Source organism: Drosophila elegans, unplaced genomic scaffold (assembly GCF_018152505.1).
Source record: "Drosophila elegans isolate 14027-0461.03 unplaced genomic scaffold, ASM1815250v1 contig_684, whole genome shotgun sequence".
NCBI classification, from domain to species: Eukaryota; Metazoa; Arthropoda; class Insecta; order Diptera; family Drosophilidae; genus Drosophila; species Drosophila elegans.
The window spans coordinates 719,183-743,579 of record NW_024546041.1 but is presented as its reverse complement, the minus strand read 5'-3'; the positions used below and the strand labels follow the sequence as shown (position 1 = coordinate 743,579).

At 36.8% G+C, this 24,397-nt stretch overlaps 1 protein-coding gene across 7 annotated transcripts in view; it reads right to left on the bottom strand.

The window, feature by feature from the left end:
* The window catches only part of LOC108134542, a 313,008-nt gene that overhangs the window by 19,198 nt on the left and 269,413 nt on the right, over nt 1-24,397 (bottom strand). Inside the window, exons 4-6 of one of the 7 annotated variants that reach the window (XR_005977798.1) lie at nt 18,998-19,118; nt 15,905-16,025; nt 12,732-12,852 (exon numbers count right to left, since the gene is read on the bottom strand). Coding sequence is in view for 2 of the 7 variants with exons in the window: in XM_041710008.1 (XP_041565942.1) it covers nt 12,736-12,852; nt 15,909-16,019 (228 nt within the window). In the remaining 5 variants the exon portion in view is untranslated. Of the gene's footprint in view, nt 1-12,731; nt 12,853-15,904; nt 16,026-18,997; nt 19,119-24,397 lie in introns of those variants that run through there. The other 6 variants (XR_005977800.1, XR_005977799.1, XR_005977801.1 and 3 more) reach the window with 6 other exon arrangements.

Sequence of the window (24,397 nt, the reverse complement as noted above, 5' to 3'; positions counted from 1 at the left end):
GCCTATTAGAGGTTGCGGAGTTAGATACAGTAGTGCCCGAAGAAGAGAATCCCGAACGCCCCGAAACTGCATACACCCCACACAAACTTACCGAACAACAGGAAAGCACCCTTAAAAAGGTAGTCAACACCTTCCCATCCTGTACGGAGATGGGCTTAGGGAAAACCGAGTTAGAAGAACATGTCATAGAGGTTACCCAGGAGAATTTACCTATCAAGCAGAGGCATTATCCCATCTCACCAGCAAAACAGAAACTGGTATTTGCCGAACTCGACCGAATGATAAAATTAGGGGTAATAGAGGAAAGTAACAGTAGTTGGAGTTCCCCCTGTGACCCTAGTACAAAAGGGCCCCAAAAATCGCCTTTGCCTAGACTCCCGCAAAGTTAATGCCCGGACTGTAAAGGACGCATACCCGTTACCACACATAGAGGGTCTACTAAGTCGTCTACAAGAAACGTTCTTTATATCTGCTATCGACCTAAAAGATGCATTTTGGCAAATACCGCTGGAAGCAAAAAGTAGAGAAAAAACAGCTTTCACAGTGCCAGGACGACCTTTATACCAATTTACCGTCATGCCGTTCGGCCTGTGTAATGCTGCCCAGCGCATGTGCAGACTGATGGACAAAGTAATTCCAGCAGCATTAAGAGAATTCGTTTTCGTATACCTGGATGATTTACTGGTCTGTTCTCCAACTTTTGAAGAACATTTGGAAATGTTGCGACAGGTCAGTGATTGTCTGAGGAGAGCAAAATTAACAATCAATGTGGCAAAAAGTAAGTTCTGTTACAGCCAAGCTAAATACCTGGGGTATGTAGTAGGTGGGGGGTGCATAAAAACCGATCCAGCAAAGATAAAGGCTATTCAAGAATTCCCACAGCCAATATCCGCTAAACAGATGCGGAGATTTTTGGGAATGACAGGGTGGTACCGGCGTTTTATACAAAACTACGCTCAAACGGCAGCACCGCTTCATGAAAGCCTCAAAAAGGACCGAGTCAGGAAATATGAGCTCGAGGAAGAGGGTATTAAAGCCTTTGAGGCACTGAAGACCAGCCTGGTATCAGCACCTGTGTTAACAACACCGGATTTTTCAAAACCTTTCACGATTCAGTGCGATGCATCGACGACCGGAGTCGGAGGGGTGTTGTTCCAGACAGATGAAGAGGGTGGCGAGCATCCTATCGCGTACATGTCCTCGAAACTGGACAAAGCCCAAAGGAACTACAGCATCACTGAACTTGAATGTCTAGCGGCAATATTGAGCATCAGAAAGTTCCGCCCATACGTTGAAGGAATGCCTTTCAAGGTCATAACAGATCATGCTAGTCTAAAGTGGCTCATGGGCCAGAAAGATTTATCACGCAGACTAACAAGGTGGAGTTTGAAACTACAGGCCTTTGATTTTGAAATCGAACATCGGAAAGGGTCACAAAATGTGGTTCCAGATGCGCTTTCAAGGGTACATATGGATGAAGTAACAGCGGGACGTAGGGATGCGGCAGAGATTAACATAGACCTACAATCAGCAGCGTTCCAGTCGAAAGAATACAAAGAATTGGCTCAAGCTGTTGAAAAACACGCAGAAAAGACTCCGGATACCCAAACGTCCGAAGGATACGTTTATAAGAGGGTAGGATTCCGAACAGGCGAAATAATTAATGAGGACCGTGCTTGGAAACTGTGGGTTCCAGAGGAACTTCGGCAGGACCTAGTTCATCAGGCCCACCATTCTCAAATGGCAGGACATGGCGGCATACACAAAACTTTAGCTCGACTAAGGCAGTTATATTACTGGCCCGCAATGACGGTTGATGTACAAAGAACTGTTAAGAATTGTGAAATTTGCAGAGTCAGCAAAACAACGAACAAATCCAGCCGACCGCCGATGGGAAAACAACGAATAACTGAGCGGCCAGGAAGACTTTACATTGATTTCATGGGACCATATCCCCGTACCAAATCCGGAAACACCGTGATCTTTGTGTGTCTGGACCATTTCACCAAATTCGTCTGGCTAGAGGCAATGCGAAAAGCAACCGCAACAGCCGTAGTAACCTTCCTTGAAAGAAACATTTTTCATCAATTCGGAGTGCCAGAATATATTCACTCCGATAACGGTAAGCAATTTGTGTCGTCAACATTTGCCGAGTTAGTCAGCCAATATGGAATCCGACACGTTCGAACGGGCTTCTATTCGCCACAAGCAAATGCAGCAGAACGAGTAAACCGATCCGTACTACAAATGCTCAGGTCAGCTACGGACAAAGACCAGCGGCATTGGGACACACACCTGAGTCGAATCGCGTGTACACTACGAAGTGGCTATCACGAAGCTTTGGGACTGGAACCATAATATGCAATGTTTGGGACCAACATGGTCACACACGCAAGTGCGTATCCGATCATGAGACGTATCGGCGGCCTATCAGCAACAGATCAAGCTCTATGCTTGGCGGATAAGATGGAACTCATACGCAGTGTAGTTAAGCAAGGGTTAGCCCGGGCGCACGAAAAAGCTGAAAGAACGTACAATACACGCAGTAAGGAAATTGAATTTGCAGTAGGGCAGGTGGTATACCGAAAAAACTACAAGCAGAGTAACCGAATGGAAGGGTATAATGCAAAGCTAGGGCCCAATCGGGTACGGTGTCTCATACTTGGACGCAAGGGAGGGTCGCTGTACGAATTAGGGAATTTAGCTGGAAAAAGTATTGGAGTATACCATGCCAAAGACCTTTTCGCTGCTTGAAACTGGTTGAAAACCAACAGCAATCAGTGCAATTGTACTACACAGCAAAGGAGGATCGTTCTTTTTTCGGAGCAGCCAGTATTTCTTACTATATAAATAACTATGGACCTCACGAAAGACATCGAGAACACGAGGGAGGCCGTGAAGAGGCATCTGGGAAGGTGCGAGGCCGAGGGAAGACCCCTCCCCTCAGAAGCTGACGCTCGGGACCGCAGAGACATAGCGGTGGACGAGCGGGAAAGACTCGCCTGGGTTGATACGGAACTAGAAGATACACTACGAGCAACGCAGTGGGAAATTGAGAAGACCACGGCAAGGATAAACGCCGATTACAACCGCCTCAACGAACTAATTCGGTTGAGGGACGCAACACAGCGGGACCTGCGGATATGGGAGAAGGACTACCGCCAGGCACGGCTCGAGACTCAGCACTTCGAAGCGACGTTCGAATACATATACGCAAAGAACGAGCGGATCCGGCGAGAAAGCCGATTTGCAATTCGCCGGCGGCAGAGGAGGCAAAGTCTGCCTCCAGAATACCGTATCTACACCGTGGCGGAAGACGACGATGAGGAGGAAGACGACGACGAGCCGACCCCGGCAAGACGGCGTTTATCAGAGTAAAGAGAAAAAAAAAAAAAAAAAAAAAAAATATATATATATATAAAAATCGTATCGTATCAAATAAATGGAAACAAATAAAAATATATATGTATATTCCACCTGACCTTTTTTCTATTCTTTTGGTTGAAAATTAATGATAATAATAGCCCGGATATCTCAGTCGGTAGAGCATGAAACTCCTAAATCCCAGGGTATGGGTCGAGGCCACACGTTAGGGCAATAACGGACTAATTACAATCGCTCCTCGTAGTTTTTTTTGCGAGTGCATTCCATGCTGAATCAGCATCGACGACCCTCGAGCGTGTTACGGGAGCGGGGTAAGAAATAAAACCAGAAAGAAATAGATACCGTAACCAGAGACAGAAGACACTGTGAACTACAGGTGGCGAAACACCGAAGTTGGTCAATACAGTAACCAGCAACGAATTGGTCAGAGTAAGCAATTCATACGAAAATACAACTGACAATAGGTGTATGCAGCAATTAATATGAAACCTAGCAGAACCCAGAAGTGGGACAGTAAGCCCGAAAAAGGGGAAATTCTGTACCTAAGTGGGAACACTTAGATGACCCGGAAGCAAAACCACCGGTATAAAAGAGCCCCACCTCAGGTTCAAAGGAGAGTAAAAAAGATCATTGCGAATCGAGCAGTCGGAGTCCAAGATAAGTGCGAATCAGACAAGAAACGACCGCGGAACCGCGTTAGGTCCACTACTGGCAAAAACAGTAATCGCGGAGGACCTATCCGAGTGATCGAATTTAGAACCCGATAGAAATATAACTTATATATCATGGGATCTACAACCTCGAAAGCATCCGACAACACGGCAAACGTGGTGAACAACGTTGAAATTGTAGACCACAAGGAGGACATAACCAAAGTCTACAATGTTTTGTGCCTCATTACTGGACTCTTGATCTTTATGTTGATTCTGAGCTTCCTCCGGATGTACAAGCGATCTGTACAGAGACGTCGGGACCACGGACACGAGCTGGAGAAAATCATGGCTGTCGCCGCCAATTGGCCAGAAAGGAGCCAGCACTAATATATCAGCCCGTGCAAAGATAAAAAACCACATCATTATTATTATTATTTCAATTTTCGACAAAACAATAAACAATACCCATTCATAATAAACCAGCAATTAAATACAAGCAAAAGACCAAAGTTTTGATTTGTAATTGGAACCAACAGAAGAAACCTCAGCTAGAAGTGTTACCGTCAACCGTCGCGAGTGCCGTTTTTCACTCTTCTCTTACTCGCAATTCGTAGCGCCGTAAAGCGAATAACTTTTTTTTCTGTTTGTGAAATAAGACCAACATCGCGCAATTGCCCAAGAAATGACAATTAACATAATTTTTTTTTTATATATAAATTAATCCAACACCTTATTAATAATGCTAAGAGAATTTGCACTAATATAAATATATTTATGCATATGTGTATAATTAATTTTCCAAACCCACAATGAGAGCTCTCCTCGATGGAAATAAAAAGGGGTAAGTGAGTTGTGTTTGACTTTCTGTCAAGCAAACTTTTTATATATATATATTTACACATATGCGTATATACCTAGATCTTTGTGCAATTTAAACATTTAGATATACATATATATAGCCTTCATACATTAGGTTTAACGTCCTGTAAGATTCATATTATCATTTTTATAAATTAGCCCAAAATATTATTCTTAAATATATATATTCATGCTTAATGTTTCTTTTTTATACGTTAATACAAATATTACATACACTATATACCGAATATTTCTCAATTTAATTAATTTGGCACCCCAATTTACTCTTATATTTGTCAATTAAATGTGCACCTTTTTAAATAAAAATCTTTTTAATAAATTGTAATATGAAGCAGAACTCAATAATGTCTTGGTAAACGTTTATAAAAGGGGGAGCTGGCGCAAATGGAAAAACTCGGGTTAAGAAAAATGACATAACTTTCGACTGACAACATTGACACTAGGGGATCGCATTGCAGTGGCCGGCGGCGATCCATCGGCATACGGGACGTATGAAGGGGCAGGGTAAAACAGCCACACGCTGCCGATCGAAATTCGGTCAAGCGCTCGAACTAGCTACTTGAGAAGCTTGTGGGCAGCGACGACAAATGACAAAACGAACTGAACGATCTCTATATTTTTCCTAAGGCACGATAAATTTATTCTCGTTATGTAGGGGAGGGAGTGGTTTCCAAAGAACCCACCCCATCTGGCGAGCTTAGCCGGCAACCAGCGTGCCTACTCAGGACGCAACTCCCTCGGCCCAAATCCTGTGGACTGGGCACTAATACACCGACGTAACAACCTAATCTTTTAGTCTGGGCGGGAGAGTTATTTATTTTGCCCCCCGCACAAGAACTCTCGGTATTAGATAGCTCAAGTGGCCTGCTGTTACAGATTACAAGTGCATTTGAAAAACTGAACCCTTTTCGGGTCCCAGATCGTAAATTATGGCTCTTGATCGAATTACACAGTTCTACATGGCATGTGCAGAGCTCATTAAATTTTAGACATAATATTTATCAGTGTTCGTCTGAACATTCTGGCAAGGGCCGGCAAATTGTGGTGTATGTGTTGTAATTACATAATTGATTCAATTGCAATATAAAATTAGTGGACTGTATTTATTCGATATATTTTATTTTGCATTATAAATTTAACACCTTGCACGGCTTGAAATGACTTATGTTTTAGGATTACAAAATTTGAATCTTTAATTTATTTATTTTTAATCAAAACATTCTTGAACATAATTTATTTATAACATAAATTGATTAAATATTAATTATACCGTTTGGTATGGCAATGGCTTGTAATTGCCTTCGTACATTTATTTTTCTTATAAAATATACAGTTAATACAAGTATTATAATAATTGCCAAAATTAAAGAATCATGTCCAGTTACATGATGGAAGTCTAATTCTTTTAATTCTAACTTGTGAGTCTTTAAATATTGTATTTCTTGTGTTAATCGATTGATTTCATCAGTATGATTTATTAAGGGTAAATCGAGCTGGTTCCAAACTATCTTCGGTACATAATTAACCTCTCCAATATAAGACACAGAAAATGTTCCCTGATCTTCTAGCTGAATACTGTGTTGGGCAACTAATATTTTGTCAGCAGTTCGAGCAGTACAATCTGACCTTAGCGTTAATATTCCTTGCTCAGGTAAATCCACTATTTCTATTTTCGAGTTGCTGCACTGAATTCTAGCCTTAGAATGGTTCTGAACCTTAAAAGCCAACTGCTCTTCCTTTCTAACTCGACCCAATATGATTTACTCTCAATCACTGATTTATATTTGCAATCTGATTGCTTATTTGGTTTGAGAGGCTTAAGCTCACAACTATTATCGTTAGCACTACTCCAAGGCCAACTTCCTTCACAAACCCTTTTATTAGATTGCCATCTTTGCAACTTATTAATGGTTGGTTCTGTCATGAGGTGATAAGCATCTATTTCAAAATTGTAAACTAAGTACTGGGAATCGACATGTAGTGTAATCATACGTTCATCTAGCCTAACTGGTACTGGGATAATTTTATAAAGCACCGAAGCATGTCTTCCAAACAAACGTATTTTTGCATTGATAATTAACTTTTTATCTACAAATAACCCCCTAGCCGTGAGTAAAGTATAAACCTCTTTTAATTCTGTACCTGTTCTTTTTCCTGGCAGAACTAAATTCTCTGACAAACTGTCTTTTATTTGGGAAATCTCACTTTTCAACTGACTAGGTTTCAATATATTGGTATTAAGTCGACCATGATTGTTGTCAATTAACAGGCTTATGACTCCGGATTGAACCTTTTTTTGGCATTCATCTATAATGTTACTTAATTGTTTTGTTATCATGAAGAAGTTGATGGACTCCTTGTACACATAATAAGATTCCTGTAATACCGCCGTCATGTTCTCAATTCTTTTATTCATTCCTTTAAAGTTTAAATTAACTTCTTCAGTAGTTCTTTTCAACTAAGGAAGTTTGTTTCCTACTTAACTCATTAAGATAATGTTGATTGCTTAATAAGTTTTTCATATTGTCCTCCATTTGTATCCTGTCGTCTTCATCCATTATCCCAAATAAAATGTGATAAAGCGATCCCATAAATCCAAACAGAACTCGTTTATTTCTTGATTTCCCCTGAGCCATAAAAAGTTTATTATTTTCTTCTAAGTCTGAGATCGGCCTTTCTGTGTTATTGAGAACTAAATGACACTGATCCTCAAAACTAAGAAGCCTTTCGCAAATTACTCTCATTTTTGGGATTAAATCTTTACCCTTTTTAATCATCTCGAAATAAGCGTCCATATTATAAAATATAATTAAATTCCAAGAGGAGGCTACAATCTCTACGTCACCCATTGGATCTAGATATATAGCCGAAGTTTTGTTTATTTTCTCAATTGTATATTTTGGCTGATCAACTTTAGCTGAAGCGTAAGAGAATTGACACAATATACATAATAACAAAGCCATTATAAAAGAAAGTTTCGATATTGTTGATGTACCTCTTGTTCGACTTTTAGGTTTTGTTTCTTCAGGGTCAGATTCAACTTTGTCCACAGACTTAATTCCTTCAAAAGGACAAATTTTAGTGATCTAGATCCACTTTAAATCCATCTTATATTTTTATTTCTACCACTCTGACCTTTTCATCTTTGCCCTTGTGGATCCTTTCTACTTTGCCTATTGGCCATCTTCCACTTGTGCAGAGTATGTAAATACTCCTCTTTCCACTTAACCCAGAAATCTCTTTTAATTTTCTGGATTAGTTTCCACGTGTCTAAATTCCCAATTCTCTCATTTTCAATTGGTTCAACTATTTCTAGCGGTGGTCTACCAATCAAGAAATGTTCTGGTGTTAGGACTTCATCTTGATCAATTTTATTTTCATAGGTATACAATGGTCTTGAATTTAAGCATGCTTCTATCTGACATAAAAGTGTTGACATTTCTTCGTATGTCAGACTATTTTCCCCGATTACCCGTTTCAGATGGTATTTCATGGATTTAACTTAGATCCTCTGTTAAATGAATGAGTTCATTAAACAACTCATAAAACAGGTCCCAGTCTTTGGAATCTCCATAGAACGAGGGTACCTGAATTTTAGGTAACGTTGGCAAATCATCAATTTTATGATTTCCAACGTTAACCTTTCCGGGCACAATTTGTTCGATTTTTTTTTCATTGTGTTGGTTATTGACGAGATGTCGAACTCTAACTCGTTCAACTCCTCGTCATAACCCCTATCAGTGACATCTACTTGGTCGACTTGTTCAAGACCTACTATTTTTGTCCAATAAAATTCTAATTTCTGGACTCTAATCTCAAAAGTTGAAACATTGTTTAGCTTAATGTCTTAAAAAGTTTCTTTTAAGTATTCCCGTACCTGTACTATTGCCCTATCTTATTTATTGACAACTTTAGAACTACTGGCCTCCAAGTGAACTTCGTCAGCTTTGTTTAAAACCCTATTTATCCTATCTTTTATATTTGGGAGATCTAACATCATTTTCTCATAATGGTTCTTCTTGAAGTAGTCATGATCGACTACTCCAATTTGAACCAAAACCGAATGATTTTGAACACATTCGGACCTTAATTCCTCATGCTGTTTCAAATATTCAAATGATAGACTAGGTAGCTCTTTAAGGGTATGAATTAGTTTTGTAATTTCTACTTGCCTTTTTATTAAGGCAATAGTTTCAGCGGACAACATGGTTTTGGCTTTAGTTTTGTATATGTATATATATAAAAATAAATTGCTGTTCGTTAGTTTTGCTAAACCTCAAGAGCGTCTGAAAGGATTTATCTTTTCTTAATAATAAAATGCTCGTAACTTATTAAATTTTAAGATTAACTTAGCTGGTGTCTTTGTTGTCGTCACTGCCGTTGTCGCCGTTGTAGTTGTTTTAGCTGATGCTGTTGTTGCTGATGCGCTTGTTGTTGCGGCTGTTGTTGCTGATGGTCGTTGTTGCTGCTGCTGCCGTTGTCCTTGTCTCTGTTGCCGCTCCTGTTGTTGATCCTGCTAGCCTTCCTTCAGATGTCGTCTCTTTGAGGGTCTTCGTTGTTGTTTTTAAAGATGATTTAAGTTTTTTTATTTATTTTTGAACAGTTAATATTGGGTTTTTTTTTTTTATTTGTTTTTTGTCACTGATAGTTTAAACATATATATATATATATATATATATACTTTTTTTTTTGCACTTTTTCGATGTGTGGCCTCGAATACGCCTGATTTTAATTAATCACTTTTTTTTTGTTGTTGTAAGGCCACGAAAACGCTTCAAAAAAAAATAAAATTGTTCGATGACAATTTATTATAATACAACCTTTTTGTTTGAGTTCTGTATTGAAACTGTTTCATTTTATTTAAAACTTCTTGACAAGAAACTTATGTGAAAATCTTATTCTAATCTTAGCTATGGTCTACGCAGAGACCTTATCTTTTATCTGGGCGGGGGAGTTATTTATTTTGCCCCCCGCACAAGAACTCTCGGTATTAGATAGCTCAAGTGGCTGCTGTTACAGATTACAAGTGCATTTGAAAAACTGAACCCTTTTCGGGTCCGAGATCGTAAATTATGGCTCTTGATCGAATTACACAGTTCTTCTACATGATATGTGCAGAGCTCATTAAATCTTAGACATAATATTTATCAGTGTTCGTCTGAACAATAGTCGATTTATAGAATATTTTAAATTTGTATTAGCTGCAAAAGCATATAAGCTTGCTGAAGCTTACTGCTTTTCTTTTAAAACAATATATGTATTGTAGTGCCTCGAAGTCAATATGGGCTTATAGCTTTGGGGATAATCCTTTCGCTAGTGCATGAAAAACCTTTTTAAATAAATGTCTTTTTTTTTAATTTTGTTTATTATGACATTAAATTATGTAAATTGTAATTTATGTATTTCTAAATTTTTATCCGATTTAAAAAATTTTGAACGGAAATTTGACAATCTGTTAGTTCTGAATGACTCTAGGCCAACACTTTTGCTTGATGGGCGGCACACTTGGTGCCGGCAAGTCTTCGCAGTACAATCTCCAAATGTCACAATCGTCAATCGAAAGTTACGTCATTGTTCCTGACCAAAATTACCAAAAAAATTTACAAAAATTATAAAATATGAGTAACGTAAGACAAGTATAAAAATCAGTTATGTTTAATTTGCGATTATCGTGGAATTCTGATGCATAAGTGAAACCAAGCTTGAGCTAGCTACGCGCGGCCCTTTTAGAATTGAATATATTTGATTACTAATATTGTTATAATTATTACAAAGAACACGATGGGGCTTATGCAGGCCAAAGTTGGATGTACATCTTGGCAAGTAAATTGCGTGATGTTAATCCTCATTGAAGCCCACATTAAAAGTTAAATTAAATTATATGGAATCAATATAAAAAGGTTGTAGAAACAAACAGTACCTGACATAATCTTACAATGCACAAGATGGGGTAAATATTTTAATAGTTGATGCATTTATTTTAGACGATTTTTTTTCACTATACAAATCACACTAAGAAAAGAAATACAAAAAAAAAATATAGAATTTAAGTTGAATTTAAGTTGAATTGAGTTAAATAATATACATTTTTATACAAAGTTACTAAGCGTACATAATTAAACAAGTACTGCACCGAAAAAAAAATTTTCTGGGTGTCGATTTAATAAGTGTAGTTCATTTTCACACTACACGTAGGATCAGTTTTTTGGGATCAACTTGACCCTACATGAGTGTCACAGGGTCACTACGTGGTTTTAAAAATATAATTTAACACCAAATAGGATTAATTGGCTGAAATCAGGATCACTTCGACAACAACAATCGGTTGTTTTGATTTTCGAAGCTTGATACTTGATATCGGGCGCGCCTCCAACCAAATAGCTTGGCCAGAAATCTGGAAGCATGAGTTCAAATCCCACGGCGGTAAACGGGTTTTTTTGGTTTTTTTGGTTTTTTTTTTATTACTGTTGTTGTTGTATATAAACGAATAAAGGCAGAAATATAAAAAATAGCAAGAAAAACATGTCAATGTTTGTTTAAGGTTGACATTTGACGGTACCTCTTGTAATGTGACTGGTGTATATACTGCGTTACGATTTAAAGAAGACGCTGTTAATAGCACTAGGCTGCTGTTTCAATTCGTCGCAGACGATATGACAGGATTTCGACTGGTGTATCTTATCTTATTCTCAAACTAATTCTCCTGTAGGCTATTCGTTCCCATTAGCATACTATTTTAGGTACACATTTAAAGTGATATAAAAAGAAAAAAAAACAACATAATGGTGGAATTATGTGACTTGAACGTAAACTAAAATAAAGAAAGGCTATCGACCTATATCGACCTTTGCACGGTCAGGGCAACTACATCAAACGGTAAATAGGCGGACTTCAGACCCGCACAAAGAAAACGTATTGTGAACTAACGGTACGGCGGTAGCCTTGAACCCGATCACGTGAGCCGGATTAGAGGGTAACGGTACCATCACAGGCTATAAAAGGTCGGCGCTAACGCAGCTCACGCCGAAGTAGTAGTTCGAGAATCAGAGCGAGTGTGTGTACGTGAAACCAAAAGCAAGTAAATCAAGTGTCAGAGTCAAGATCGCAAAGTCGACATGCTAAAGGCTGAAGCTAAATCGCTGAGATCCAACGGGTACCAGGTCGTGGTTTAATCGAGCTCAAGGAGTCCTTGCGTGGAGTCTGCGATAAAGGTGGTTGGGCGAAGAGTCAAAACCTAGTTCTGACCTTGCCGGTCCCGATAGTGAGGTTCGCATAGACATAGTATCAGTTTTTGACCCTATATGAGTGTTTAAGGGTCACTCGTGGTTTTAAAAATATAATTTGACACTAATTAGGATCAATTGGCTGAAATCAGGGTCACTTCGGCTCCAACAATTTGTGGTTTCGATTTTCAAAGCTCGAAATGATATCTTTAGGCTTAGGCGCTTGGTCAGAAATCTAGAAGTTTGAGTAGAAATCCCACGGCGTTAAACGTGTTTTTTTATATTTTATTTTGTATAAGAATGAACGATTTCTTAGAATCAAGGCAGAAATATAAAAACAAGGCAAAGAAAACATGTCTATGTTTATTTTAGTTTGACATTTGAAGGTACCTCGCCCAAACTCCCGCTCCGTTGGCACGGATTCGATTCTCGCCGATGACTAAACAAAAATTTAAGTTTTTCAGAAAAGATAGTAATTCAATCACTAAAATTTTGTTTAAAATGACTATGACAAAGCAAAAGGAAGCACAATCAACTTGCAATAATAAACAAACGCGTGTAAAAAATAATATAAAGAATGAATTTTATTTACCAACTTGAATGTTGCGACGCAGAAAAACACACAATTTACTAAATTTATTAAAAATTCCATATCGTATCATCATAGTTCTTAATTCGTTTGACTTCAGCATCACAAAATGGTTCATCTGAAACTAAAGTAAAGCGATATTTTTAAGCATCCTTTTTGGACATAGTTCAGATTTTATTTATGCTCTAACATGGCTGAGGCTACTTACAGGAATTATAGGAATTATAGTTTCAGTCAAAAGTTTGGAATGCAGTTAAAAGACAATTTCGACATTATAAAGTAAAAATATGTACTTTTTATCAGCATCACCTAACAATGTAGGTCTGCACGTCTGTCTGTCCGACTCTTTCTGGATAAAACTTTTCCAAAAGACATTTTTCTATTGCAGTTAATATATCAGTCAAAATGTTTGTTGATTTTAAAATGTAATGGTTTAAGAATTAAAATATCATACAGTTGACATAGGAACGGGAGAAAAAAGCATCGGAAAAATAGGCTATATTGTTTTTGAAAAGTACGCACAAAAATCGAAATATAGTCGATTTATAGAATATTTTAAATTTGTATTAGCTGCAAAAGCATATAAGCTTGCTGAAGCTTACTGCTTTTCTTTTAAAACAATATATGTATTGTAGTGCCTCGAAGTCAATATGGGCTTTTAGCTTTGGTGATATTCCTTTCGCTAGTGCATGAAAAACCTTTTTAAATAAATGTCTTTTTTTTTTTAATTTTGTTTATTATGACATTAAATTATGTAAATTGTAATTTATGTATTTCTAAATTTTTATCCGATTTAAAAAATTTTGAACGGAAATTTGACAATCTGTTAGTTCTGAATGACTCTAGGCCAACACTTTTGCTTGATGGGCGGCACACTTGGTGCCGGCAAGTCTTCGCAGTACAATCTCCAAATGTCACAATCGTCAATCGAAAGTTACGTCATTGTTCCTGACCAAAATTACCAAAAAAATTTACAAAAATTATAAAATATGAGTAACGTAAGACAAGTATAAAAATCAGTTATGTTTAATTTGCGATTATCGTGGAATTCTGATGCATAAGTGAAACTAAGCTTGAGCTAGCTACGCGCGGCCCTTTTAGAATTGAATATATTTGATTACTAATATTGTTATAATTATTACAAAGAACACGATGGGGCTTATGCAGGCCAAAGTTGGATGTACATCTTGGCAAGTAAATTGCGTGATGTTAATCCTCATTGAAGCCCACATTAAAAGTTAAATTAAATTATATGGAATCAATATAAAAAGGTTGTAGAAACAAACAGTACCTGACATAATCTTACAATGCACAAGATGGGGTAAATATTTTAATAGTTGATGCATTTATTTTAGACGATTTTTTTTCACTATACAAATCACACTAAGAAAAGAAATACAAAAAATTAAGTTGAATTTAAGTTGAATTGAGTTAAATAATATACATTTTTATACAAAGTTACTAAGCGTTCATAAGTAAACAAGTACTGCACCGAAAAAAAAATTTTCTGGGTGTCGATTTAATAAGTGTAGTTCATTTTCACACTACACGTAGTATCAGTTTTTTGGGATCAACTTGACCCTACATGAGTGTCACAGGGTCACTACGTGGTTTTAAAAATATAATTTAACACCAAATAGGATTAATTGGCTGAAATCAGGATCACTTCGACAACAACAATCGGTTGTTTTGATTTTCGAAGCTTGATACTTGATATCGGGCGCGCCTCCAACCAAATAGCTTGGCCAGAAATCTGGAAGCATGAGTTCAAATCCCACGGCGGTAAACGGGTTTTTTTGGTTTTTTTTGGTTTTTTTTTATTACTGTTGTTGTTGTATATAAACGAATAAAGGCAGAAATATAAAAAATAGCAAGAAAAACATGTCAATGTTTGTTTAAGGTTGACATTTGACGGCACCTCTTGTAATGTGACTGGTGTATATACTACGTTACGATTTAAAGAAGACGCTGTTAATAGCACTAGGCTGCTGTTTCAATTCGTCGCAGACGATATGACAGGATTTCGACTGGTGTATCTTATGTTATTCTCAAACTAATTCTCCTGTAGGCTATTCGTTCCCATTAGCATACTATTTTAGGTACACATTTAAAGTGATATAAAAAGAAAAAAAAAACAACATAATGGTGGAATTATGTGACTTGAACGTAAACTAAAATAAAGAAAGGCTATCGACCTATATCGACCTTTGCACGGTCAGGGTAACTTCATCAAACGGTAAATAGGCGGACTTCAGACCCGCACAAAGAAAACGTATTGTGAACTAACGGTACGGCGGTAGCCTTGAACCCGATCACGTGAGCCGGATTAGAGGGTAACGGTACCATCACAGGCTATAAAAGGTCGGCGCTAACGCAGCTCACGCCGAAGTAGTAGTTCGAGAATCAGAGCGAGTGTGTGTACGTGAAACCAAAAGCAAGTAAATCAAGTGTCAGAGTCAAGATCGCAAAGTCGACATGCTAAAGGCTGAAGCTAAATCGCTGAGATCCAACGGGTACCAGGTCGTGGTTTAATCGAGCTCAAGGAGTCCTTGCGTGGAGTCTGCGATAAAGGTGGTTGGGCGAAGAGTCAAAACCTAGTTCTGACCTTGCCGGTCCCGATAGTGAGGTTCGCATAGACATAGTATCAGTTTTTGACCCTATATGAGTGTTTAAGGGTCACTCGTGGTTTTAAAAATATAATTTGACACTAATTAGGATCAATTGGCTGAAATCAGGGTCACTTCGGCTCCAACAATTTGTGGTTTCGATTTTCAAAGCTCGAAATGATATCTTTAGGCTTAGGCGCTTGGTCAGAAATCTAGAAGTTTGAGTAGAAATCCCACGGCGTTAAACGTGTTTTTTTTATATTTTATTTTGTATAAGAATGAACGATTTCTTAGAATCAAGGCAGAAATATAAAAACAAGGCAAAGAAAACATGTCTATGTTTATTTTAGTTTGACATTTGAAGGTACCTCGCCCAAACTCCCGCTCCGTTGGCACGGATTCGATTCTCGCCGATGACTAAACAAAAATTTAAGTTTTTCAGAAAAGATAGTAATTCAATCACTAAAATTTTGTTTAAAATGACTATGACAAAGCAAAAGGAAGCACAATCAACTTGCAATAATAAACAAACGCGTGTAAAAAATAATATAAAGAATGAATTTTATTTACCAACTTGAATGTTGCGACGCAGAAAAACATACAATTTATTAAATTTATTAAAAATTCCATATCGTATCATCATAGTTCTTAATTCGTTTGACTTCAGCATCACAAAATGGTTCATCTGAAACTAAAGAAAAGCGATATTTTTAAGCATCCTTTTTGGACATAGTTCAGATTTTATTTATGCTCTAACATGGCTGAGGCTACTTACAGGAATTATAGGAATTATAGTTTCAGTCAAAAGTTTGGAATGCAGTTAAAAGACAATTTCGACATTATAAAGTAAAAATATGTACTTTTTATCAGCATCACCTAACAATGTAGGTCTGCACGTCTGTCTGTCCGACTCTTTCTGGATAAAACTTTTCCAAAAGACATTTTTCTATTGCAGTTAATATATCAGTCAAAATGTTTGTTGCTTTTAAAATGTAATGGTTTAAGAATTAAAATATCATACAGTTGACATAGGAACGGGAGAAAAAGCATCGGAAAAATAGGCTATATTGTTTTTGAAAAGTACGCACAAAAATCGAAATATAGTCGATTTATAGAATATTTTAAATTTGTATTAGCTGCAAAAGCATATAAGCTTGCTGAAGCTTACTGCTTTTCTTTTAAAACAATATATGTATTGTAGTGCCTCGAAGTCAATATGGGCTTTTAGCTTTGGTGATATTCCTTTCGCTAGTGCATGAAAAACCTTTTTAAATAAATGTCTTTTTTTAAAATTTCGTTTCATTATGACATTAAATTATGTAAATTGTAATTTATGTATTTCTAAATTTTAATCCGATTTAAAACATTTTGAACGGAAATTTGACAATTTGTTAGTTCTGAATGACTCTAGGCCAACACTTTTGCTTGATGGGCGGCACACTTGGTGCCGGCAAGTCTTCGCAGTACAATCTCCAAATGTCACAATCGTCAATCGAAAGTAACGTCATTGTTCCTGACCAAAATTACCAATTTACAAAAATTATAAAATATGAGTAACGTAAGACAAGTATACAAATCAGTTATGTTTAATTTGCGATTATCGTGGAATTCTGATGCATAAGTGAAACCAAGCTTGAGCTAGCTACGCGCGGCCCTTTTAGAATTGAATATATTTGATTACTAAGACTGTTATAATTATTACAAAGAACACGATGGGGTTTATGCAGGCCAAAGTTGGATGTACATCTTGGCAAGTAAATTGCGTGATGTTAAACCTCATTGAAGCCAACATTAAAAGTTAAATTAAATTATATGGAATCAATATAAAAAGATTGTAGAAACAAACAGTACCTGACATAATCTTACAATGCACAAGATGGGGTAAATATTTTAATAGTTGATGCATTTATTTTAGAAGATTTTTTTCACTATACAAATCACACAAAGAAAAGAAAAACAAAAAAAATATAGAATTTAAGTTGAATTTAAGTTGAATTGAGTTAAATAATATACATTTTTATACAAAGTTACTAAGCGTTCATAAGTAGTGGTAGTTAGTTTTCACACTACACGTAGTATCAGTTTTTTGGGATCAACTTGACCCTAAATTAGTGTTAATTTAACACCAAATAGGATTAATTGGCTGAATCCAGGATCACTTCGACAACAACAATCGGTTGATTTTCGAAGCTTGATACTTGATATCGGGCGCGCCTCCAACCAAACAGCCTAGGGCGTTAGGTGCTTGGCCAGAAATCTGGAAGCATGAGTTCAAATCCCACGGCGGTAAACGGGTTTTTTTTTGGTTTTTTTTATTACTGTTGTTGTTGTATATAAACGAATAAAGGCAGAAATATAAAAAATAGCAAGAAAAACATGTCAATGTTTGTTTAAGGTTGACATTTGACGGTACCTCTTGTAATGTGACTGGTGTATATACTGCGTTACGATTTAACGAAGACGCTGTTAATAGCACTAGGCTGCTGTTTCAATTCGTCGCAGACGATATGACAGGATTTCGACTGGTGTACCTTATGTTATTCTCAAACTAATTCTCCTGTAGGACATTCGTTCCCATTAGCATACTATTTTAGGTACACATTTAAAGTGATATAAAAAGAAAAGAAAACAAAATAATGGTGGAATTATGTGACTTGAACGTAAACTAAAATAAAGAAAGGCTATCGACCTATATCGACCTTTGCACGGTCAGGGCAACAACATCAAACGGTAAATGGGCGGACTTCAGACCCGCACAAAGAAAACGTATTGTGAACTAACGGTACGGCGGTAGCCTTGAACCCGATCACGTGAGCCGGATTAGAGGGTAACGGTACCATCACAGGCTATAAAAGGTCGGCGCTAACGCAGCTCACGCCGAAGTAGTAGTTCGAGAATCAGAGCGAGTGTACGTCAAACCAAAAGCAAGTAAATCAAGAGCCAGAGTCAAGATCGCAAAGTCGACATGCTAAAGGCTGAAGCTAAATCGCTGAGATCCAACGGGTACCAGGTCGTGGTTTAATCGAGCTCAAGGAGTCCTTGCGTGGAGTCTGCGATAAAGGTGGTTGGGCGAAGAGTCAAAACCTAGTTCTGACCTTGCCGGTCCCGATAGTGAGGTTCGCATAGACATAGTATCAGTTTTTGACCCTATATGAGTGTTTAAGGGTCACTCGTGGTTTTAAAAATATAATTTGACACTAATTAGGATCAATTGGCTGAAATCAGGGTCACTTCGGCTCCAACAATTTGTGGTTTCGATTTTCAAAGCTCGAAATGATATCTTTAGGCTTAGGCGCTTGATCAGAAATCTAGAAGTTTGAGTACAAATCCCACGGCGTTAAACGTGTTTTTTTTATATTTTATTTTGTATAAGAATGAACGATTTCTTAGAATCAAGGCAGAAATATAAAAAAAGGCAAAGAAAACATGTCTATGTTTATTCAAGTTTGACATTTGAAGGTACCTCGCCCAAACTCCCGCTCCGTTGGCACGGATTCGATTCTCGCCGATGACTAAACAAAAATTTAAGTTTTTCAGAAAAAAAAGTAATTCAATCACTAAAATTTTGTTTAAAATGACTATGACAAAGCAAAAGGAAGCAATCAACTTGCAATAATAAACAAACGCGTGTAATAAATAATATAAAGAATGAATTTTATTTACCAACTTGAATGTTGCGACGCAGAAAAACACACAATTTATTAAATTTATTAAAAATTCCATATCGTATCATCATAGTTCTTAATTCGGTTGACTTCAGCATCACAAAATGGTTCATCTGAAACTAAAGAAAAGCGATATTTTTAAGCATCCTTTTTGGACATAGTTCAGATTTTATTTATGCTCTAACATGGCTGAGGCTACTTACAGGAATTATAGTTTCAGTCAAAAGTTTGGAATGCAGTTAAAAGACAATTTCGACATTATAAAGTAAAAATATGTACTTTTTATCAGCATCACCTAACAATGTAAGGTCTGCACGTCTGTCTATCCGACTCTTTCTGGATAAAACTTTTCCAAAAGACATTTTTCTATTGCAGTTAATATATCAGTCAAAATGTTTGTTGCTTTTAAAATGTAATGGTTTAAGATTTAAGAATTAAAATATCATACATTTGACATAGGAACGGGAGAAAAAATCATCGGGAAAATAGGCTATATTGTTTTTGAAAAGTACGCACAAAAATCGAAATATAGTCGATTTATAGAATATTTTAAATTTGTATTAGCTGCAAAAGCATATAAGCTTGCTGAAGCTTACTGCTTTTCTTTTAAAACAATATATGTATTGTAGTGCCTCGAAGTCAATATGGGCTTTTAGCTTTGGGGATATTCCTTTCGCTAGTGCATGAAAAACCTTTTTAAATAAATGTCTTTTTTTAAAATTTCGTTTCATTATGACATTAAATTATGTAAATTGTAATTTATGTATTTCTAAATTTTAATCCGATTTAAAACATTTTGAACGGAAATTTGACAATCTGTTATTTCTGAATGACTCTAGGTCAACACTTTTGCTTGATGGGCGGCACACTTGGTGCCGACAAGTCTTCGCAGTACAATCTCCAAATGTCACAATCGTCAATCGAAAGTAACGTCATTGTTCCTGACCAAAATTACCAATTTACAAAAATTATAAAATATGAGTAACGTAAGACAAGTATAAAAATCAGTTATGTTTAATTTGCGATTATCGTGGAATTCTGATGCATAAGTGAAACCAAGCTTGAGCTAGCTACGCGCGGCCCTTTTAGAATTGAATATATTTGATTACTAACATTGTTATAATTATTACAAAGAACACGATGGGGCTTATGCAGGCCAAAGTTGGATGTACATCTTGGCAAGTAAATTGCGTGATGTTAATCCTCATTGAAGCCCACATTAAAAGTTAAATTAAATTATATGGAATCAATATAAAAAGATTGTAGAAACAAACAGTACCTGACATAATCTTACAATGCACAAGATGGGGTAAATATTTTAATAGTTTATGCATTTATTTCAGACGATTTTTTTTCACTATACAAATCACACAAAGAAAAGAAAAACAAAAAAAATATAGAATTTAAGTTGAATTTAAGTTGAATTGAGTTAAATAATATACATTTTTATACAAAGTTACTAAGCGTTCATAAGTAAATAAGTACTACACCGAAAAAAAAATTTTCTGGGTGTCGATTTAATAAGTGTAGTTCATTTTCACACTACACGTAGTATCAGTTTTTTGGGATCAACTTGACCCTACATGAGTGTCACAGGGTCACTAAGTGGTTTTAAAAATATAATTTAACACCAAATAGGATTAATTGGCTGAAATCAGGATCACTTCGACAACAACAATCGGTTGTTTTGATTTTCGAAGCTTGATACTTGATATCGGGCGCGCCTCCAACCAAATAGCCTAGGGCGTTAGGCGCTTGGCCAGAAATCTGAAAGCATGAGTTCAAATCCCACGGCGGTAAACGGGTTTTTTTGGTTTTTTTATTACTGTTGTTGTTGTTAAAGGCAGAAATATAAAAAATAGCAAGAAAAACATGTCAATGTTTGTTTAAGGTTGACATTTGACGGTACCTCTTGTAATGTGACTGGTGTATATACTGCGTTACGATTTAAAGAAGACGCTGTTAATAGCACTAGGCTGCTGTTTCAATTCGTCGCAGACGATATGACAGGATTTCGACTGGTGTACCTTATGTTATTCTCAAACTAATTCTCCTGTAGGCCATTCGTTCCCATTAGCTAGTTCCAATTATCTGACTTGAACGTAAACTAAAATAAAGAAAGGCTATCGACCTATAGCCAGGTTGCTTTCCATTCCATCCGATTGGGGATTTAGCTGTTGATTATCCCTTGCTATGTCCTCCCTTCCTATGTCCTATTATTAAATCATGTTTATGACTTACCTCCTAATGTTCTACTCGGGACGATGATAAATGAAATTATACGGTCTTTTAGTATAAGCTTGGGATTTAATAAAAATTAAAAAGACTTCAAAGATGTTCACTTTGGTTTTCATGATTAATTTTAAAATATAATATTTAGATTATGACGATGAACTATCCGGCTATACTGCGGAAACTAATTTTATGTATCGTAGAAGAATTGGTTTCTCGAATATGGGTTACAGTCTTGAAGCGACTTTCAGTTTAATCCGATCGAGGTTAGAGCTAGCACCAGTCGCTGTTAAAAAGCGAACACGAGTCGCAGTTGTGAAGTGATCAGACTCGAGTAGTAGTTGTGGGAATTACTCCCACTACGTATTGTCGTGGTTTTGATTTATATATTGGCACACAAGTCGGGTGGTTCTCCAATTTGATGCGAATAGTCTCGGATAGGTACTGGAAAAGAAACTTTATGATCTCTACCCTTTCTCTGACCAATGGAGTTTGCCTTATGTAATCAGGTGCACGTGCAATTGGAATTTGGTTACGGAGTCCCTTCTCCAGGGGTAGAAAAACCCTCTGGGCGTTTCGTAGCCCATAAGGGCCCGAATTTACCGCTTCCGGAAAGGTAATCCAGTATATAGCTGCGATGGTTAAATTAAACACTAGGCACAGCTCAGAAATTAATGTCACTATTTCCGATTCTTTGTTATCAGAACAATACACTTAAACGTATCTTGGTGAAGACCTAGTTGACACCGAACATTTCGATCTTTTCACTTTGACTTAAGCTGGGTTAATGGTAAATTTTCGTCGCTGGTAAAGTTACAAGTTAGAAAGCTTTGGAGAAAATAAATGGTAGAGTTCTAAGCAGCTGATACGCAAAATTCCATGTTAAGTAAGTAAAGCTTTGAAATTTTTCGGGTAACCTGTTATAAAACATTCATTACTATGCGAAACTTGTTTTTTATTATTGTTGTTTAAACTGACCACTTCAACCAGAATTTTCGAACGGTTGTTATTACTGACGACGCGAAAACTGAACCCAGGAAACTTTACGGTGTTTGCCCCGGTTACGATTCTTGAGGCTATTAACAGTTATGTGATTTAAAGACTTGAACTTACCGACCTTAATTTAATCTATAATTTCAGGGGATAAAAAACAGTAAACAGTAACAGTATAGTCCACATCTACACATACATCGCCATACGATATGCATATGCCTACACTCTTGAGTCACCCCTATCAACGGGAAGCCAAACTTGAAACCCAGTTATTGTAAACATTTTCTAAACTAAGAAGGCTCTGGGAAATTTCCATTGTTCATTTTAAGTCCCAGACTAAACATTTATTGCTCCCACACTTTTGCAATATTCAAATTGCGTCTCCTTTAAACCTGTAAACAAGATAAGACAAAGAACTCTCTTTCACTCAATTAAAATCAAAGCCTACTCAATCGAAATAGAAAGATCACTCAATTAAAAATAACTCACTCAGAAGATCGAAAGATTTAAATCTTCTAGATTTAAGAATAAGTTCAGTTTAAGACTTAAAAGTTAGTTAAAGTTGTAAAAAAAAATACATTTTTTTAAAAAACTAAACTTATAGTTTAAGTTGTTAATCATATATATTTTTATAATTAACTAATATTTTTGGAAGGAATTATTAAGAGCTTAATTGGGTCTGATTCCTAACTATATTATGGAAATTATGTAATGTGGGTGGTGTTTATACTGCGTTACGATTTAAAGATGATGTTAAGTGCTGTTTCAATTCGACGCAGACGATATGGCAGGATTGCGACGAGTGTACCTCTCGTTGTGCTCAAACAAACTCGCCGGATTGTCGTGGGGTCTTTGTACTCTCCTGTAGGCCATTCGTTCTCATTAGCATAATATATTAGGTACACATTTAAAGTGATATAAAAAGAAAAAAGAAAAGAAAATAATGGTGGAAGTAGGTGACCTAAACGTAAACTAAAATATTTAAGAAAGGCTATAGCTAGGATGCTTTCCATTCCATCCGATTGGCGATTTAGGTGTTGATTATCCCTTGCTATGTCCTCCATTCCTATGCCCTGTTATAAATAATAAGACCCTGTTTGGGTGTTTACAGTTTATTAAATCAGGTTCATGACTTACCTCCTAATGTTCTACTCGGGACGAAATTATATGGACTTTTAGTATAAGCTTGCGATTTAATAATACAAAAAAACTTCAAAGATGTTCACATTGGTTTTCATGATTAATTTTAAAATATTTTTTTTTAGTGACCACAAGTATCTTGGTAGTGACCACAAATATCTAGTAGATGTTTGACTGATAGTTCAGCTCCGCAGATAGGGCAGTTCAGCCGCCTTTCACCATTAAGGATGTGTCAATGAGTGTGTCCAGTTTTTAACTTAGTGAGAATGGCGCATTCCCTTCTGTTGATCGAAGTAGGAAACTTAATGTCCTTTTTGCCAGGATTAAACTGCTTATACCAGTGGTTAAATGACAACCAGTCTTCCCGTTCGATGTCCAGCAATATGTTCTTGATGTTTTTCCAGATGTCCTGTTGTACTCCAGGGATGATTGTATGGCACGGTCCAGCTAGTTTTGCAACTTTGTCAGCTATTCCTATATGAGCCGGGACCCATAATAGCTTAATTTTACTGTTGTTTTTGAAGCAGAGGTGACGAATTTCTGATAACAGGTTGTTGTTATTGCAAAAGTTTTGGACTCCTAACAGGGTGGCAGACTATCACTGCAGTTCGAGAGCAAGTTTAATTTCCTGAATAATAGCTACTGCCTCCGCAGTAAAAACGGAGAAGTGGTGAGGTAGCTGACCCCATGAAACAATTAATTATGGCATCGTCTGTAGAAATTGACAGTTTGATTTGCTTATGTCTTAATATTATGTTATTTAAGGATTGGAAGGCGATCATGAACAATACCACAGAGAGTAGCGATCCTTGTGGGATGCCATTGTGGAGAGTATAGAATTTGGATACGGTGTTGTTAAGTCTTACTCGGATAGTACAGTTGATCATGAAAGCCTTCGCTAAGTTGAAGGTCTTTTGACTTACCCCCCACCGGGAAAGTTGTTCCAATTATGTATGCACCCCTACGCGATCGAAGGCCCTTTCAAAATCAGTTACCAAAATGGTTGTTTAAAAGCTGTCTAGTGGGGCTGATA